General features: G+C 37.7%; 1 protein-coding gene and 1 pseudogene across 1 annotated transcript in view; one reads left to right on the forward strand and one right to left on the reverse strand.

The window, feature by feature from the left end:
• METAP1 (methionyl aminopeptidase 1) overlaps window positions 1–20,247 on the reverse strand; it is a 59,380-nt gene that overhangs the window by 16,512 nt on the left and 22,621 nt on the right. The window contains exons 2-6 of the mRNA XM_023252915.2: window positions 11,888–11,939; window positions 4,761–4,873; window positions 3,756–3,816; window positions 2,493–2,584; window positions 1,268–1,351 (exon numbers count right to left, since the gene is read on the reverse strand). Coding sequence (XP_023108683.1) covers window positions 1,268–1,351; window positions 2,493–2,584; window positions 3,756–3,816; window positions 4,761–4,873; window positions 11,888–11,939 — 402 coding nt within the window. The remainder of the gene's footprint in view (window positions 1–1,267; window positions 1,352–2,492; window positions 2,585–3,755; window positions 3,817–4,760; window positions 4,874–11,887; window positions 11,940–20,247) is intronic.
• On the forward strand, window positions 8,251–8,665 carry LOC123385006 (annotated as a pseudogene).

Consider the following 20,247-nt stretch of genomic DNA (forward strand, 5'->3'; position numbering starts at 1 on the left):
CCAGTATAAATAGTTTAGAGCACACAGCAAATTGTTTTGACTAAAAATGTCAACTCCATCATTTACAAGTTGTGTAACATTGGACAGTTAACCTCTGCCTCAGTTTCCCTATCTATACAACAGAGAGGACAGTGGTATCTAGCTCATGGAGTTGTTGCAGACATTAAATGAGTTAGTGAAAAAGCACCTGGCCTATAGCAAGTGTGCAATATGCTACTACTGCATACTACATATTTTATAACATAGGGAAGAACTCCCCAAATTCAGAATTTATAAATTTTGAATAAAAAATTTTATAAAAGTTTTTTACTGCTCAAGAAACCTTATCAAATTCCGTTTCAAAAAGGTCGTCCAATTTACAGTAGCACAACCATGCAAAAAGAGTACCAGCTTGGGGTGCCTGAGTGGCTCAGTTGGTTAATCGTCTGACTCTTGTTTTTTGGCTCACGTCATGATCTCCTAGTCCGTGAGTGAGTTCGAGTCCTGCATCAGGCTGTCTGCTATCAGCACAGAGCCCACTTTGGATCCTCTGTCCCCCCCCCACCCCTTCCAATCCACGCTCTCTCTCTTCTCAAAAATAAACATTTAAAAAAATTTTTAGAGTACCAGCTTCATCTCCACAGAGACTGTGGAAATAAACGTCTTTAAAATACTTAACTAATTCAATAGGTCTTCATGATTTGCGTTTGATTACCAGAGCAGGTTTAATTAGTTTACCATATAATTTATTAACTAGTTTTGCTCGTCTTATGAACAAGATATTCATATAACGCGTGCACTCATGTATGCCAGGGTTTTAAGGTCTCTCCATGAAGGATAGGCAATCTACCCCTATATCATATTTAGTACAAACATTTACCTCTTTACTGCCTTTACAAATGGTAATAATGACTATTCAATATTTTCTTTTAAAAGATTTTTAATTTTTTTTGTACATTTATTTTTGATAGAGACAGAGCACAAGTGGGGGAGGGGGAGAGAGGAGGAGACATAGAATCCGAAGCAGGCTCCAGGCTCCAGGCTGTCAGCACAGAGCCCGACACGGGGCTCCAACTCACAAACCGCAAGATCATGACCTGAGCCAAAGTCGGATGCTCAACCGACTGAGCCACCCAGGTACCCCTGTTCAATATTTTCTATATTGAAAGAAAGTAAAATTTTGCTTTCAAATTAGCCATTAGAACTTTCAGAATTTCTAATTTTTTAGAAGCCTAAAGCATCTAATAAGGTGAAAAACACTTTCAAAGCATAAAAGTCAAGTTCTTACTAAGTGTACAGCATGATCTATTTCTTCAGTAGTTACACCAGGTTTAATCATGCCAGCAGCAATGTCCAATACTTCCCTAGCAAGCTGTAAAAGAGAAACATTTAATACATTCAAGAAGAAATGAAATAGAAACAGAAATCTGTACCCTTTGTACTATCTCAGATTTTGTGAGAAATCTGTAAAATGAATTTCACCCTGAATACTATAATCTTGAATTTTCATTTTAAAGCTATTTGTATTTCTAATGTCCATCAATAAATATGTGTGTAAAAATATGTAAATAAAATCAGGCTAACCAGCTTAATAAGTAAGCATGACTGAGTTCCATGTGAAAATGCATATCCTAAGGAATCTAAACAATAATCAATCGATGGAAGTTAAGTCTTCTCACATTTCTATACTTCCTAGGTACAGCAGTCTCCTGTTATCTGCAGGGGATATGCTCCAAGACCTCCTGGATGCCTGAAACCACAGACAGTTCCGAAACCAACACATACTGTTTTTCCTATACATATAAACCGATGATAAAATTTAATTTATAAATTAAGGAGAGTAAGAAATTGACAACAGTAATAATAAAACAGAACAATTATAACAACATATACTCTCATAAAAGTTCTGTGATTGTGATCTCTCTCTCTCTGAAAATATCTTACTGTACTGTACTCACCCTTCTTGTGATGTGAGATAAAATGCCTACATGAGGAGATGAAGTGAAATGAATGGTGTAGGCTCTGTAATGTGGCATTAGGCTACTGCTGACCTTCTGACAATATGTCAGAAAGAAGATCACCCGGGTACAGACCGTGGCTGACTACAGGTAACTGAAACCGTGGAAAGCAAAACCACAGATAAGGGTGGGCCACTGAGTTTCACAATAGAGGCTTTTATTTAGCTTTATATAAAACCTCAAATTTGCCCTATGTTATGATGACTCGTGAAAATAAAATGACAAAATATGAAAACTCGGTTCAATTAAAAAAAAAATACAAGGATCAAAAAATGGACTGCCAACTTGCCATAGTACTTTTCAAAAAGGCTAAGTAGAAAAGAACCGTTGCATAAAATTATATGCTAACAATAGTTTAATGAAAAGTATGACTAGCCATAGTCTTACAATGGGACATTTGCTACCTTTGTAAATCAGCAAATCACTGACTTCATATCTAGAAACTTCAAGCCCATTTCCATCTATCTTATCTCATGGGGAAAAAATAACTCTTACCCTACATACAAGTCGCATCCCTTCTATGTCTTCAGATGAGAGTAATTTAATTTGAGAAGTACCTTTAAGAGCCTGTTCAGATTCAGACATTCCTGGAAAAGAAAATCAATAAGAAAGCCAAAATGAAGGTAAAAATGTAGTATTTATTGGCAATAATGATCTTCCTAACGACATAATAATAGTCAAGTCTCATTGTTTCACACAAGAGTACCCCATAACTTAGGAGGGTCCAAGTCAGATATTTTAAAGAGATATTCTCAACATGAAAAGGAAATTTGCCCCTCACCACCCAAAATAAATAAATAAATAAACTTAAAAAAAAAAAAAAAAAGAGCACCTACAAGTCATTATAAAAAAACTCCTCCTCTAACTGGCAGGGAGCAACTTGTGCTACATATTACCTATCTTCCCCGGGCATCTCACTATTGGTATCTATAAACCAGAGAAGACCACGGAACCCACCTCAGGGGTGGTCAGGGTAGTAACGGGAGGAAGGAACACATGTAAACAGCTTAGCACAATGCCTGACATACAGTCATGAAAAAATACATATCAGTTATAGAATCATCATCATCGTCATCACCACTATTTCTATTACTGCTACAGCCCAGAGTCTTTAGTTAGGCATTCATTCGAGGCCCCCACAATCTATTTTTTTATCTAAATAGACACTACATAATTAAAGTAGAGGACACATTAAAATCAAAACAAGTTTTTGGGGCAGCCGGGTGGCTCAGTCAATTGAGCGTCTGACTTCGGCTCAGGTCATAATCTCATGGCTCATGGGTTCAAGACCCATGTTGGGCTCTGTCCTGACAGTCCAGAACCTAGAGCCTGCTTCAGATTTTGTGTCTCCCTCTCTCTCTGCCCCTCCCCTGCTCACACTCTGTCTCTCTGTCTCTGTCTCTCTCTCTCAAAAATAAACATTAAAAAGATTTTTAAAAAAATAAAAATAAAAAAACAAAAACTAAATAAAATCAAAACAAATTTTTAATCTAAAATGTGATGTAACAACACAAAATACATTATGTTGAATGTAGCCTTTAACAGCTATATCAACAGTGTTTTCAGAATTGGGCATATTTCTAAGAGGAGGAAAGAATCTTTAACTCTCATAAATGTTCTAGTGTATCTTGGAAAAACATGTTTACATTTACTGAAAAGCCAGCAATAGAAAATTTCTACAAAAAAGCACTCCTTTCCTTTGCAGTAATTACCAAGCCCACAAATTGAAAAATGTAGAATCGGCACAGCAGAATTTACCTAACGGGTGATCAGCATAATCTGGTCTTTGAATATAACTTGGCACTGGCCTTGTTGGCATCTAAAAACATCAGAGAGATTAGTTAAAACCAATTCAAATCTGAAAGTAACTTTCATTATTAAAATTTAATAACAAAGAAAATAAAAGTAGGGGAAAAACACTAAAGATATAAGTTCACTCATAGCATATAAATGGAAAACAAGTTTCAAATGACATCTTAAATATCGTATCTATTTCATGAAGACTAAGCTTTACTTTCCTAATGTTAATGCCACTCCCTTTCTTAGGATATTTAAGAAATATCCAGCAAGGATTTGAGACGACACACAGACAACATGGTGCCCAAGCAAAATGACAAACCAAAAACAATAATAAAATGTACTGAAGTAAACATATAGCAGTATGCTCCTGGTCATTATCCCTGAAGGCAGGATTAAAGAGACTTTCTTATGTTTTTGTTATTTGTCCAAATTTTAAAAATTAAAGGTACATTCCTTTTATAAAAAGAAAAACATCAATAAAGAGAATTTAAATATTTGAGAATGGCAGACAGATTTCAACTTAATTCCTATGTTATTAAGATTCTTGAGGTCCACCTGCCAAGAACATAGGAAGGGGTAGGAGTGGCAGAAAAGCCATACGTAAATTAAGGTGGAAATATATTCCACTTTAAAACAAAAAAAGCAAAAAAAAAAAAAAAATTGGAAAATAGAAATATACTACCACTGTGCTGGCCAGAAAATATCTACTCTACCTCATTCTTTTTTTAAGATTAAAGAATTTTTAATCCGTTCACCTAAGATGTTTTCTCCTCTGTCCAGGACTGTCAATTATCCTAAAATCCAAATAATATATCATAAAAGCTAACAAGCTAGAATGCAAATTTCATCCTGATCATGTGATTCATAATTAGAATGTAAAACACATGTACCAATTCTAGGAAACTGAAAATTCTTAAAATTGGTTTAAAAGAATGCAAAATTTTTATTACCTTATTTACTCACCAGTGGATAATGTGGTCTGAGTTTACCAGTATATCGATAGCCTGCCCACGGATCAGTGTTAATATCACCTTCTAGAGTCCAGGAAGACACTTCTCGCTTGGCCTTTTCATCTTCTGGGAGGTGGATGGATGAGAAAAAGAGAAAGAAATGCTTCAGTGGTCAAGCTACTGAGCACCAGCATACTTTAACCATCACTTGTTTGGAAACCAAGCCACAGAGACCAGGTATAAAAATCTAGCAAACTTCCACCCTAATCTAAATCACCAAAGCTTCTGCTTCCCTGCTATGTTCATAACCCTAGGACTCTTCAAAGATCCAAATGTCTTGGGAGAAAAGGCCCAAGCTAAACATATTCTAAGTTTTTACATGAAATTGCATAGGAATAGCTCCCAGAGCTCCCTTTTCAAAAAAAATGCTAAATGTATTCTCTCTACAATGTCAATTTATAGGAAGACCATTTATTGAAATGTAAAATCTAAACCTAGGCAAAACTTCCCAACTGAGAGCAGATATTATAAATGGATTCTGTGCTCTTACTAAAACAACAGTCTAAAAAATTCCACAGCAAATTTAAAATAAAAAAATTCCCACTTAGCTGATGAACAGCTTTCAGATCAATATTTCAAAATGCTTTGAAAATTTTATAGTCATCATTTGCCTTTTTTCAGGAGGGGGGTGATAGGATGTAGTGAGAAAGTCAAAGATAAGAGGGGGGAAATACCAATAGAAAATTACTGAAAACTCATTAGAAAAATTAAGAATCACACACACACACTCACTCATTCCTACCAGCTTAGTCATTAATACATAATGTTATATTTACTGAAATGCACCTAAGAATTCTTTTCACATGGAACAGACCCTCAATGGTGTCTTATGTCCGCACCCAGACTGCATCTCTTATCCATCAACTAAAATAAAACTAACCTAAGACTTTAAGGGCATCTGGATGGCTCAGTTGGTTAAGCATCCAACTTTGGCTCAGGTCATGATCTCACAGTTCATGAGTTCAAGCCCCACATCAGGCTCCATGAAGAAAACTCAGAGCCTGGAGCCTGCTTCAGATTCTGTGTCTCCCTCTCTCTCTGCCCCTCCCCTGCTTCTGTGCGCTCGCTCTCTCTCTCTCTCTCTCTCTCTCTCTCTCAAAAATAAATAAACATTAAAAAAAATTAAAAGAAAAACTAACCTAAGACTTTACACAGCAGGAATTCAAATTCCTCCTACACCAAGTATCAACCTATACACTTCCCAACTCACACTGATCTTCTGTTGATTACTGTTATCATTGACTTTAAAAATCAGACTTCAAATAATTTCTGCAGTGTACAAGAAAAATAAAACTGCCCCCCCCACACACACACACGCTATCTAAAATATGAGACTCACACAATGTTAAGCTAGAAAGGAACAGTGAAATGGGTAAGGGGGTCCAAAGGTACAGACTTCCAGCTATAAGGTAAGTAAGTGCTAGGGGTGTAAAGTATAGCATGGGGACTACAGGTAACAACAAAAAGACAACTGAGACTAATTTACTCATCAATTTACAGATGAGGAAACTGAGGTGATGTGGCTCACAGGAGCAGAGACGTGGGAATGCTGGTTCTCAGTCCAGTAGCCTCTGCAGAGAGCCCTTCGTCAACTTGGGATTGCAAGACTATTGAGGCACAACAGACTAGAATGCAAAAATATAGCCAGTCTTGGGGCACCTGGGTGGCTCAGTTAGTTGGTTAAGCGTCTGACGTTGGTTCAGGTCATGATCTTGTGGTTCATGGGTTAGAGTCCCACATCAGGCTCTGTGCTGACAGCTCAGAGCCTGAAGCCCACTTTGGATTCTGTGTCCCCCTCTCTTTCTGCCCCTCCCCCACTTGTGCACTCTCTCGCTCTCTCTCTCTCTTTCCCTTGCTCTCCCAGAAATAAAAAAATGAATAACCTTAAAAATATATATATAGCCAGTCTGTTCACATTACTTTGGAAGAAAATTCAATGATAATATTACAAATAAAATAAAATAAAAGAATAAGACTAGAAAATAAGAATAGCAAAGGACCATGCCTGGGTGGTTCAGTTGGTTGAGAGTCAGATTCTTGATTTTGGCTCAGGTAATAATCCCAGGACTGTGGGATCAAAGCCCTATGTTGACTGTATGCTAAGTGTGGAGCTTGCTTGACATTCTCTTTCTCTCTCTCTCTGTCTCTCTCTCTTTCTCTCTCTCTCTCTCTCTCTCTCCCCCTTCCTCCCTCTGCCCCTCTCCCCTGCTCGCACTCTCTCATTCTCCTTAAAAAAAAAAACAAAAAAAACAAAAAAACAGAATAGCAAAGGAAAAGAAAAGCTCTATCATGCTACTGAATTTTAGATCTTTCTCCCCTCTGGAGTTCAAGAAAGCCACTGTGAATGTGAATGTCAACAGGAAAACTGTTTCCCAACCCAAGATAAAAATGGACTCCACTCATTGCCCCTAGGGTCAAATATTACAGAAAACAGTTCAAAATACAGGCCAATTGATGCCTGCTTCAGCTATGAATTGCATCAAGTGCTTCGTCTGAAATATGAACTTCCAGAATCATTTTCACCTGAAACCCAGACAGAACAGCAATCAAGATGCAGGCTTTCTGGTCTGACACACTCCTGGGGAAGGAGGAGGGAGAAGGAAGGACATAAGATCTTTCAAAGCTTCCTGCTGATCTGCATTCAGACCCTTCCACAATCTATTGTCAAAAGAAAATTAAAAGCAGACCTCCAACAAATATAACTCAAAGCTATCTAAACAAGTAAAGATTGAAATATGGCAATTTCTTTTCTCTATGTAGAATTTACCTAGGGAAATTTACACTTCCAAAGTAAGTTAGTTTACATTTTAGGCCCTCAATTTGAGGACATGTGGGTGGCTCAGGTTATAATCTCACAGTTGTGAGTTAAAGTCCCACAGTGGGTGAGCACAAACCCTGCTTCAGGTGAGCTCCAGCCCTGCTTCAGGTAAAAAAAAAAAAAAAAACACGAGCCCTGGGTGAGCCCTGCTTCTCTCTCTCTCTCTCCCTCTCTCTCTCTCTCTTTCTCTCATAAGAAAGAAAGAAAGAGAGAAAGAAAGAATGAATGAATCAATTTGATCTCAGCCTTAAATCCTACAAACATTAACAGACACCTAGTAAGTATGAATCGTACAGGAGTTTTGTAACAAAATTACATACTAATTGGTCTCTGTCAAAAGAATGAAAGCACAGGACAGTGTAAATAAAGATCTGTAAATAAAGCTGCCTTTGAAACATCATAATGCAAAAGGGCCAGGTACACTGCAGGGAGTGTTGAAGAGTACCTGATATGTGCAAGGTCTGGCCCAAAGTACATCATACCCAGGCCTCATTCTTTAAAAAGTTCTGTGCAAGCTGTCTCTTCCAGCCAACTGATAACAAAGAACTACATATGTCTTACATATGCCTGGAACAGGACTTTCTAATCACAATCCTGACTCCGTTCTTCCAGAGATGATTATTAAATAATTGCTGAGCATTTACTAGGCATTGTACATATGCTAAGCACTTTATATGGATCTGATCATTTAATCCTCACAACAAACCTATAATTTCAGCATTTTGGAGATAAGGCTTAAAAGTAATCCATGCTCGAGTGTGAAGGACTCCACGAATCCCATTTGGAGGCATTCTTTGAGCTCGCCAAGCAAGCATGATGGGCAAAGCTCACCCTCCCAAGTTGAAAAAATTTATGGACAAGAAATTATCATTGAAATTAAATGGTGACAGACATGTCCAAGGAATACTGCGGGGGTTCGATCCCTTTATGAATCTTGTGATAGATGAATGTGTGGAGACGGCAACTAGTGGGAACAGAACAGAATGGTGGTAATTCGAGGAAATAGTGTCATCATGTTAGAAGCCTTGGAACAAGTATAAACAATGGGTGTGTTCACCAGAAGAAACCAACTGCCCTCACATGTCCCCTCCATAGCACCTCTTTTACTACAATATGAAAATCAGGTCATGCATTTTCATATTGAACTTTTTTGTTAAATAAACTTCTTTAATAGTCAAAAAACAAAAAAAAACAAAAACAAAACAAAAAAAAGTAATCCGTGCTCACAAAGCTTAGTGGAAGTAATTCTCTGAATTATCACATAACACCTTCTCTCTGCAATCCAAAAATCAAGCTTGCTAGTTTCGAGGAGTAGAGGAAGAGAATAAATAAAGTTTTTTGTTTTTTAAATAGAGTTTTCATATCATATTTCTGGCTATTCAAGAGATACCTGTAAAACATTCCTACCTTTTACTCTAGGCAAAGGTGACAAACACACTGAATGTATCAGTAATAAAGTAAAAACAATGATAACCTAAAACATACTATATTATTAAGATGTAAAGTGCTACAACTTTTATAGGTCAGACTAAAAGCCAATGCTACTGCATACATTCTGACAGGAGATACACATTGGACACTGTGTACCCAAGCCAGCATGTCAGCATTACATGCCTTTTTTTTTTAATGTTTATTTATTTTTGAGAGACAGAGAGCAAGTGGGGGAGGGGCAGAGAGAGAAGGAGACAGAATCTGAAGCAGACTCCAGGCTCTGAGCTGTCAGCACAGAGACTGTTGTGGGGCTGGAACCCATAAATTCTGAGCTGAAGTCAGACGCTTCACCGAATGAGCCACCCAGGCACCCCCTTTAAGGGCTTTGCAATCTAAGTGATCGTCTTCACTAGGACACATAAAAAATAAATACTCCATTGACTCATTTCTTTAACTGACACTTGAAATTTTCCTAAGGTCTTATTAGCTTCTGCAATCAAAACAACTCCAGGTCCAGATGGCTTCACTGGTAAATTCTACCAAATATTTACAGAAGAAATAATACCAGTTCTACACAATCTCTTCTAGAAAAGAGGAGGGAACATCTCCCATTTTATGAGTCTGGGATTACTCTGATGCCAAAACTAGGCAAAAATATTAACAGCAAATGTCAGACCAATATCTGCACCAACATAAATATAAATCAGGCCTCCTTAATTAGAGATCAGTACACATTACAGTTAAAAAAAAAGAAAAGAAAAGAAGGGCACCTGGTGGCTCAGTCAGTTAAGCATCTGACTTGGACTCAGGTCATGATCTCACAGTTTATGAGTTTGAGCCTCGCGTCGAGCTCTGTGCTGACAGCTCAGAGCTTGGAGCCTGCCTCAGATGCTGTGTCTCCCTCTCTGCCCCTTCCCCAGTCATTCTCCCCCACCCTCAAAAATAAAATAAACATGAAAAAAAATTTTTTTTGAAGAAAAGAAAAGTTACTGCTTCCTATGTTAGCTCACTATTGTTTCTTTGAACACGGTGTGATCTGTAATATGCTTGGCTCCTTGCCAGTCCAACATTCTTTTCCCCCGATCCCTTTTCCAGCAATTCCTCTTCGCCCTGGATGTTAACCTTCCCCTACACCATTCCCTCCTCCAGAATAGTCATCCTCAATGGTATAGTCAGGGTCAATTTAATAGGGTGTAAAAGATACAGGGCTGGCCAGCTGAGAACTGTCTCCATCCAACAGCATAACATAGCCCAAAGGGATCAAGAATAGTGCTCACCCCTAAGAAAATCATCTCCAAAAAATCCCGGAGGGCACCATTTAAAAGAAGGCACCATGTGTAAACACCAGAGCTATAAGTAAAACGCAAACGGTCTCAGTCCAAGGCAGTAATAATTATGTTCTTTTTACTTAGGGAACATGAGCTATTTAATTCTCTTGGAGTGTAGGTCATAATAGCCCTTATTTCCTGTAGGAATCCAATATTAACGAAACACACACACTTCAACAAGTTAACATATGCATGGGGTAGAGACCCATTCTCAGCTTTTTTACTAACATACTGTTTCACCTCAACCTTTCCCTTCCCTATGCTTTAACTTCCTGGATATAAAATGTTAATAACTGGCTCAAAAGAGCTCTAACAATATCTAACACATCAGACATACAATACTTAATGTGTGACTTAAGTTACATATTAAATAAAAGTAAATGGCATTTTTAAACCAACCTCTATACTGTACTTTGATCTGAAGTAACAAACCCTGTCATTTATGCTTTCTTAAACTCTTATGTATTCATAATCGTATTTCCTCATTTCTAACCACAATTCCTCCCACAATAACCTAACATTTCCATTAAATGTAGACTTCACTTATAGAACCACAGAAAATAAGTCTTTTTAAATTTTAATTTCCCTTTCCTTCAAATGGTGGTTGAACTGACCTCAATGAGGTTTTAAGATATAAATATATACATATGTATATACATACATATATGAAATAATCTATCTACTTTATTAAACCAGCAAATTCCTAAAAAATATACAGTTAGATGAATAAAAAATACCAAGAGCATTAAGACAAAACTTAAGATGGATGAAGACTGTCTGCCAAGCCTTCATCCATTAGGATGGCAATGCTTTAAGACCAGAAAGCCCTTGTCAATTTTCAGGTAACTGTTACAAATTGTCTTAAGCCCTTAAGCCAGCCCACTAATGAAATGAATTTACAGGATGAGTAAGTAAGCCAAAGCAAGAAAGGGCATGTGAGTTGGCAATAGATCCATGCAGCTGACAGCAATAGCTAAGAAGCAGCTAATCGTTTCACTTTGTTGTGTCTCACAAAGTAACTTTAAAAAGGAAAATTGAGTATCTAGCTGCAAGTAATAACACATCAAAAAACAAAGTAATAAAATTTTGAAATAGCAATCAAATTGAAACTAAACAAAAACAAGAGGTCTGGCTAAATTTAGAACCCAGACAGCTCATGTGCACCTGCCTACAACATGCAAACACTTCTAGCAATGGAAAGAGGGTGCCAAAAAATTAGGACATTCTCAGGTACTGCTCAAGAAAAAGCCATCTATCCTAGCAACCATCTCATGTTTTCATGTTACATACAAGATTAACAAAGACAGTACTCAGCCACATTTTATTTGCATGTTTATGCACCACAAAGAATAAAAAATTTTAAAATATGTGCTAATTCTAGAACATATAGGGATTACACTTTCAGAACATTCACATATACACTTTCAGAACTGGAAGACTTCTAGTCTTCTGCAAAAAGCCACTTCTAAAACGATTAACACAGAGATGTGTAATTTTACTTACTTGCTTTCTTATGCAGTAACTTGTGAGTTGCCCAACTTCCTTTAAAACATTCCTAAAAGAGCAAACATGAAAATTAGTGTCAGACCTTCCTTAATCAGAAACATTTTAAGGAATACTGTATGTAAGATACAGTTACTGGAAACTCTGCAAAAATCTAAATCAGTTGAGTTTACTATATTCAGTATTTAGGAAAGCTTAAGAAATGATGATATCTATTTAAAAGTTCACTTCAAAAACCATCCTAAACTTGAGAGTACTTCAAATAAGCAAGAAACATCAGCCTATATTATAAATAGTAGTCATAGTCAGGGCGCCTGGGTGGCTCAGTTGGATGAGAGTCCGACTTTGGCTCAGGTCATGATCTCACGGTTTGTGAGTTCGAGCCCCACGTCAGGCTCTGTGCTGACAGCTCAGCCTGGAGCCTGCTCCGGATTCTGTGTCTCCCTCTCTCTCTGCCTCTCTCCCACTCATAACCTGTCTCTCTCTCTCTCTCTCTCAAAAATAAATAAACATTAAAAAAAATAGTCATAGTTATATTTCAATTTTATGTCACCAAATTATTTTTAAGCATTTGAAAAGAACCATGACCCATGTCATACACTGGAGGGATTGGGGGGGGGGGGGGACACACAAGGAAAATTTTGCAGATTTTTCCATTATTTATAGTTTGATTCCTAGTTAGTTGTATCCTCATTGTTTTCTACACACTGACAATCCTACACTATAAGTTCAGTAAGGGAAGGGACACTGTCAAGTTTACCATCACATGCCCAGAGGCAACCGTAGTGGCTGGTACACAGTGGAGATTCAGTGCGTACTTACTGATTGATCAGAATGGATGAATGATGTGAAAGATTGGACTTTTCACTTAGGAAAAAAGTTCATATGACATATTTCAGACACCAATAGGAAATACTATATTGGGAAAATGAACTCAAGTAATAAATTGAATTCAAATAATGAACTCAAGTAATAAATTAGAAAAATGAATTCAACCATAGATCTTATTTATGCTTTGATTTTTATAGTATTTCCCTCAAAGAGTTTAAAATCACTCAAACAAATCAGTACAAATACTAAGAGAATTCACAAACTCCTACAAATGTTTTAACTTTGCAAACATAAAAGAGTAAGTAATGGATAAGAAAAAGCTATGACAAAAGTAGAAAGCCTCCCTAGGACTATGTAGTAATTAAACTACATGACACCAGTGTCGCTAAAGCTACTCTCTCTAAAGGTTGTCCACGGGCTCTGAGGGGTTGGTTTCTCCCTCCAGGGCCAGGATGTTCACTACTTCTCCTTTCCTCTCCTTGTACCCTACACAGCCTGTAACTGTTTGCATTCAGAAAACCCAGGTCAGAGGCACCTGGGTGGCTCAGTCAGTTAAGCATCTAACTTCAGCTCAGGTCACGATCTCAGGGTTCATGAGTACAAGCCTCACATCAGGCCCTGTGCTTATGATACGGAGACTATCCTGGATTACACAAGTAGGCCCTAAATACCATCATCATGAGTATCCTTATAAAAGAGAGGCAAAGAAAGGTTCACCCACACAGGAAAAAAGGTAATATGGCCAGAAGGGTAGAGATTGGAGAAATGTCGTAGAACCTCTGCAGGGAGCATGGCCCCACCATCACCTTGATTTAGACTCAGTGAAACTGATTTTGGACTTCCACCTCCAGAACTATGAAAGAATACTCTGCTGTTGTTTTATGCCACTATGTGGCAATTTGTTAACAGCAGCCACAGGAAACTAAGACAGTAAATAACAAGACACCAGGGCACAGCAAAAGAATGAATCCAATTACTACAATGACGGTGAAGGATCAATTATGGTCTTCTTGAAGCTTTTTTTGCTTACATGTACTTATTCATGGGGTCAACTCCCAATTATGCATGGTGATTTTTATTTATGTCTTAAAATGTTTTTATACTTATTTATTTGAGAGAGAGAGAGAGAGAGAAAGAGAGAGAAGGAATGAGCCAGGGAGGGGAAGAGAGACAGGGAGACACAGAACCCAAAGCAGGCTCCAGGCTCTGAGCTGCCAGCATAGTTCGACATGGGGCTCGAACTCACGAACCATGAGATCGTGACCTAAGCCGAAGTCGGACACTAACCAACACAGCCACCCAGGCACCCCTTTGCATGGTAATTTTTAAATGGGATGAGCAAAGGCACATGACTTATTTTAAGAAACTTAATTTCAGGGGCGCCTGGATGGCGCAATCGGTTAAGCGTCCGACTTCAGCCAGGTCACGATCTCGCGCTCCATGAGTTCGAGCCCCGCGTCAGGCTCTGGGCTGATGGCTCAGAGCCTGGAGCCTGTTTCCGATTCTGTGTCTCTCTCTCTGCCCCTCCCCCGTTCATGCTCTGTCTCTCTCTGTCCCAAAAATAAATAAAAAAACGTTGAAAAAAAAATTTTTTTTTAAATTAAAAAAAAAAAGAAACTTAATTTCAGTCAGCAATTTCAACCTCTTCTTTTCCTCCCCTTTCCAAATTATTCATCATCATGGAGAAGACTGACAAGAGGGAGGAGACAGATTGGAGTTTCACTTGTTTTTCCCTTCTCCCACCCTAGCTGGTAACAAAGATAGTTTATGGCAGTAAGACATTCAGCAAGGAAAAGTTCAGGGACGAGGAAAGAAAGGAGTGAGGTATTCAGGGTGGGTCCTAGAATACCAGTCTAAAAGTCGGCCAGGCCTAGAAGCAAAATCCCACCATGGCTGCATGCTAGGTGCACCAATGTTTTTCTTCAGTTCAAGACCATGATTCCAATGTTTCCTTAAACCAGACAAACCATCTGCATGCTAAATATGCTTGGTACAATTTTCAATTCATTTTCATTATGCCAGCTTAGAATAAATCAACTGAATGTCTGCTCAATGAGAACAATATATTGCTAAAGTAGCTTACACATCTCCTAGGAACAAATAGAACCACTATTGCAGCACTGCTATAAATAGACTTCCCTGAAAAAAATTAAGGACAGATTCTTGTCCCATCACATACACCCCCTTCTCCAAAATCCTAAGGTACTCCAATTGTTACGTAAGCACAAGCACAGTTTGTGCCCTCAGCCTGGCTATCCCTCTTCCTGCCATCACTGAAATTAGGACATAAGAAGGCAGAAAACCATCAAAAAATGAGAAGAAAATGTCAAGAACAATACAGAAGAGACTTCTGGACAGAGCAGGGTTATCAAAGGTGACCCTGTAGATACTCTTCAGCTCTATAAGCCTAGGATTCCATCTTACAAGTAATTATGGAAGACATTACAAGTTCTCAAAAACTTAAAAATGTGACAGTAGAAATCATGATCTCAAAGTTAACCTCTCCCAAAAGCAGACTGAAATGACAAAAAGTTGAAAATAACGAGATGGTATTTGTGAAACAAAGGACTTGCAACCAACAAGTCTGGGGCACCTGGCTGATTCAGTCAGTAGAGCATGCGACTCTACCTCGGGGTTGTAAGTCCAAGCCCCATAATGGTGTAGAAAATTACTTACAAATAAAAAAAAATTTTTTAATCTTAAAAAAAAAGAAAAAACCAACAAGTCTAACATCTGAATAATAAAATTTCAGAAAGAAAAGGGCGAGGAGAAATCAAAGAAATAAAAGGTTTCCATAACTGAAAGACAGGAGTTTCCAGACTGAAAAGACCCCCAAAATAAAACGCAACTTGCCCAAGGATACAATATGAAATTTCTCAACACTGAGATAAGAGAAGATCCAATAAGCTTCCAGAGAGAAGGGGGGAGAGGGGGGCATAAATATGCAAAAGATTATGAATCCCATGGCAACAGACTTTTCAACACTGGAAGCTAAATGAAAATGGAGAATATAAAAATTCTGAGAAAACAATTTCCAAACTAGAATTCCAAACCCAGCCAAACTGAAAATCAAGTGTCAGGGTATATAACAAGACATTTTCAGAATCTCAAAAATCTACCTCCTGTGCCATCTTTCTCAGGAAGCTATTGGAGGAGACAGTGCATAAAACATGAGAACTAACCAAGAAAGAGGATGATGTGATACAGACAAAAGAGAAGTAAAGGGCGATGCTTGAAGAGGGATATAAGGAGGACTGCTCCGAAGCAAGCCCAGGGAACAAGTTATGGCTGGAGGTCAGAGAGTTCCCAGATAAAACCGATTACATGCCAAATGTATTTAACAGTACTGAGAGGAATTCTATGAAATTGTAGAAGAGTCTGGGAATTAATCAGTAAACGACCAAAGGATACTGTTAAAAGAACGGGAAAGAGGGAGGCCTGGCTGGCTCAGTCGGTGGAGCTATGACTCTTCATCTCAAGAGTTTTGAGTTCCAGCCCCAAGTTGGGGTAGAGCTTCCTTAGAAAGAAAAAAAAAATGGATAATAGGGGGCACTGGACTGGCTCAGTCAGAAGAAGAACATGTGACTCTTGACCTCAGGGCCATGAGTTTGAGCCCCATGTTGAGTGTAGAGATTATAAATAGATAGATAGATAGATAGATAGATAGAATGGGATATAGAGGAAAGCAGGGAGGGGATTTGTAAGTTAGAAACATTTGTCTAGGTATGTGAAATAATTTGAATAACCAACTAAAAAGTTACAAAATGTCGGGGCGCCTGGGTGGCTCAGTCGGTTAAGCGTCCGACTTCAGCTCAGGTCACGATCTCGCGGTCCATGAGTTCGAGCCCCGCGTCAGGCTCTGGGCTGATGGCTCAGAGCCTGGAGCCTGCTTCCGATTCTGTGTCTCCCTCTCTCTCTGCCCCTCCCCTGTTCATGCTCTGTCTCTCTCTGTCCCAAAAATAAATAAACGTTGAAAAAAAAAATTTTTTAAATAAATAAATAAATAAATAAATAAATAGATAAATAAATAAATAAACGTTAAAAAAATTTTTTTAAATGTTACAAAAAGTTATTTTAATTAATTATGGACATTTTGCCTCCATGATGTTGAGACAGTAAACATAAACCCAATCAAGGAACATCTAAATTACTTTATTGTGAGTTAAGCTTCTATACAAAATATTTTAAAACATATATAGTGCTAAAAAAACTCTAAAGTTTAAAGTATGAATAAAATCAATATCAATATTTTATCAATAAAATCAAAATCAATATGAAAAAATCAATAGGTAACTTTAGAAAGAAAACACAGACTTTTAAAACTAGGAGAAATTTACAATTTTACAGAAGATGAATTCAAGGGGCATATGGGTGGCTCTCTCAGTTAAGTGTCCAACTCTTAATTTTGGTTCAAGTCATGATCTTGCAGTCATGAGATTGAACCCCGCATCAGGCTCTGTGCTGGTAATGGAGCCTGCTTAAAATTCCCTCTCTCCCTCTGCCCTTCCTCTGCTCACACTCTCTCCTAAAAAGAGAGAGAGAGAGAGAGAGAGAGAGAGAGAGAGAGAGAGAGATGAAACCAAGTAATCTCCCACTCAATAGGACTTCTATCACACTGTAATATATGTTACATTAAACTATGAGAGAGATTTTTTAAATGCTATTATATAGATAACCATTTTTCAAATGAATTTTATGTTCTAAATGTAATAATTTAAAATGCTTGCTCACTGCCATATATATATATATATATATATATATATATATATATATGTCTAGACATTCAAATGCAGTTTAAAATTAAAAAGTAAACATCTTCTATGTCTAATGATACCATCTAGGTTGAATACCCACTGTATCAATTCCTTTAGTGTGATACTTAACTTTTTTTAGATCACTGAATCTTTTGAGAATCTTGGGAAAGCAATCATTCCCCTCCACAGAAAAAAAAAAATCCATGCACATATAAACTCATGCACACAATTCTACTCATTTATTCATATAAATACAGAATGCACATTATGACCAAAGCACTTGCAAGGTGCTAGGCATTCAGCAGTGAACAATATAGGCCTGTTCTAGACAAATATTACACGGCTAATTACACAATTACACAGTTTAAGTCATAAGGGCTAAAAAGAAAAAATACATGGTGCTGTTAAAAGAGGAAGAAGACAAAAGCTAAAGATATAGTCAGGGATCAGATTAGGTTAAGGATTCTGGTCTACTCTAATAACAGAAAGCCATTAAAGAGTTTTAAACCAAGGAATAACCTGAAAAAGACTGAATTCCTGGCATCCCTGATCTCCATCAAACCCAAAATCAAAACCCCTTTTTCTAAATAATAGCCTAAAGAATGGTCTTAAGAACTGGTTTTTAATATAGGCAGTCCTTGCTTTGCATAGTAGTACAGAGCCATAAAAATGGCCAGGGCAAGCTATAACCATACAAAGAATCTTGTAAGAAATTGTAAGAAATTACAATTGTTCCATAACCTTTAAAATTTTTTGATAAAACATTAAAAAAACTCTGTCAGTTATAAATATATAGAGAACTGGGGGGTGAAGGAATAAAAGTAACACTTATGTACACTGTAATACTGAGAATTAGAGTGTTTTGTTTCTTTATTTAAAAACTTAGCAAGGGGCACCTGACTATCTCAGTCGATCTCAGGTCATGAGTTCGAGCCCTATGCTGAGTGTGCAGAGATTGCTTAAAAAAATAAATAAAATTTTAAAAAATTAAAAAATAAAAACTCATCAAGACTAGTTTGAACAACGTTTAGCCTTCTTCCCACTGATGACTTATGAAACGGAGTGAGCATCTTTTTGTGCTTGGCAAATTATCCCTCTCCTTTCTAGATGTGGAGCAGCTTCCAAATTTTATCCTTTGCACTTTCAAAACCTCTGAGACTTCCTTTAAAGTTTTTGTTGGTTATCATTTCCCCTGAGACACTGTCATTCTTTTCAGCACAACCAGTTTCCTCATTTGTGTCAACAAGCTGGCCTCACAGAGGTGCTCTGACTACTCGTCTCGAGTTTCTAGAATGGTGAGCTATGCCAACATTCCCATGGTCAGCTACTTTTTCTACAACCCCATTTTATGTTCTATTTAGATTTCACTTCCAGCATTATCATTTACCATTTCTTTGCTGCACTTTCATCTTTGTTGACAGATTCCTTCTTTCAATTACATTTGTAAAATATCACAGAAGTTCTCACTGAAAAACAAGAAAGCACCACAACTACAGGCTTTGCTGTCTGTCTGGATGAGAACTGAATGACGGATGCACAGTGACCAATCACAGGTTTTGAAAGAAGGGAGTGACTGGTCACCAATCAAGATGCACACCTGTGATTTACATAGTGCTCCTAGGACTGAAGAATTAGCCCTCAAGTGTGTACTTTATGTAATTACTCTGTGATGTTAGGAGACTTGGTTTCGTTTAACTAAACTATGGTAACAAAACTCATGCGTATCAAAACTGCAAAGTAAGATCTGCCTTTAGGGGGCACCTGGCTGGCTCAGTTGGCAGAGCGTGTGACTTGAGTTCAAGCTCCTCATTGTGCAAATAGCTTACTTAAAAAAACAAAAAAACAAAAAAAATCTGCCTTTATATAGTTGGCACTCTCATACAACCTATTTATAAAACCTTTCTAAATGGGTTAAGTGAACAAAAACGCTTCTGCATCACTCAACATCTTTTTTTACCCTCACAGAAGCTGACACACATTTCCGTAAGTTAAAAAAAATCTCTATCCCAACTGATTCATTTAGAGAACACAGAAGTTTACATACCAATTTGAATGGGGGCAGGAGGGAGGGGTACGTACCAATCTGAACAAGAAAGGGTAGGGGAAGAACTACCAGAGAGGAGAGGTAAAAGAAGCATTTAAAATGTTGCCAAAAATTTAGTATATTCACCTAATTTTTTAATACTAAAAAAAAATACTGCCTACTTATTACTAAGGATAATTCATAATTCATAAAGGGTTTCTAAGTAGGGACAACTCAAAACCCACAAGGCTTTGTAAAACATTCCTTTTCAAAACTAACGTTAGGGCAGTGGCTAAAATCATGGACTTTGAAATCAGACAGACTTGTATCCTAGCTTGGTCACTTATTAAGCTGTGATACTGGAGAAAAAAAAAATCTTAGTATCTCTTCAGTTCCACTTTCCTCAACTGTTATGTCGGGAAAACAATTAGGTTAAATGTGTGGCCAATAAGTGCTCAATTCTAATTGTCATCCATTTTACTTTTTCAAGCAATTTAAATTTTAACTTTGAAAAGATGATGCACCTACATATCTATCTTTAACATGTTGTCAACCCTGGCCCAAATTCCTGGCTTGTGAAAACTGATGGCAATTAGGCAGCTATTGCTTACTGTGAGCTTTGTATCTGACTAGCATCATTACTGCCCACAGAAGCTACACAGTGGGGAAGGGGATGCAACCCAAAGTTCAAACTTGCTCCTAACACGCAGACCATCAGAGAACCCAGCCTACTGGCTCAAGGTGTCTGAGTA

The sequence above is a fragment of the Felis catus genome, chromosome B1 (genome assembly GCF_018350175.1).
Source record: "Felis catus isolate Fca126 chromosome B1, F.catus_Fca126_mat1.0, whole genome shotgun sequence".
Taxonomy (NCBI): Eukaryota; Metazoa; Chordata; class Mammalia; order Carnivora; family Felidae; genus Felis; species Felis catus.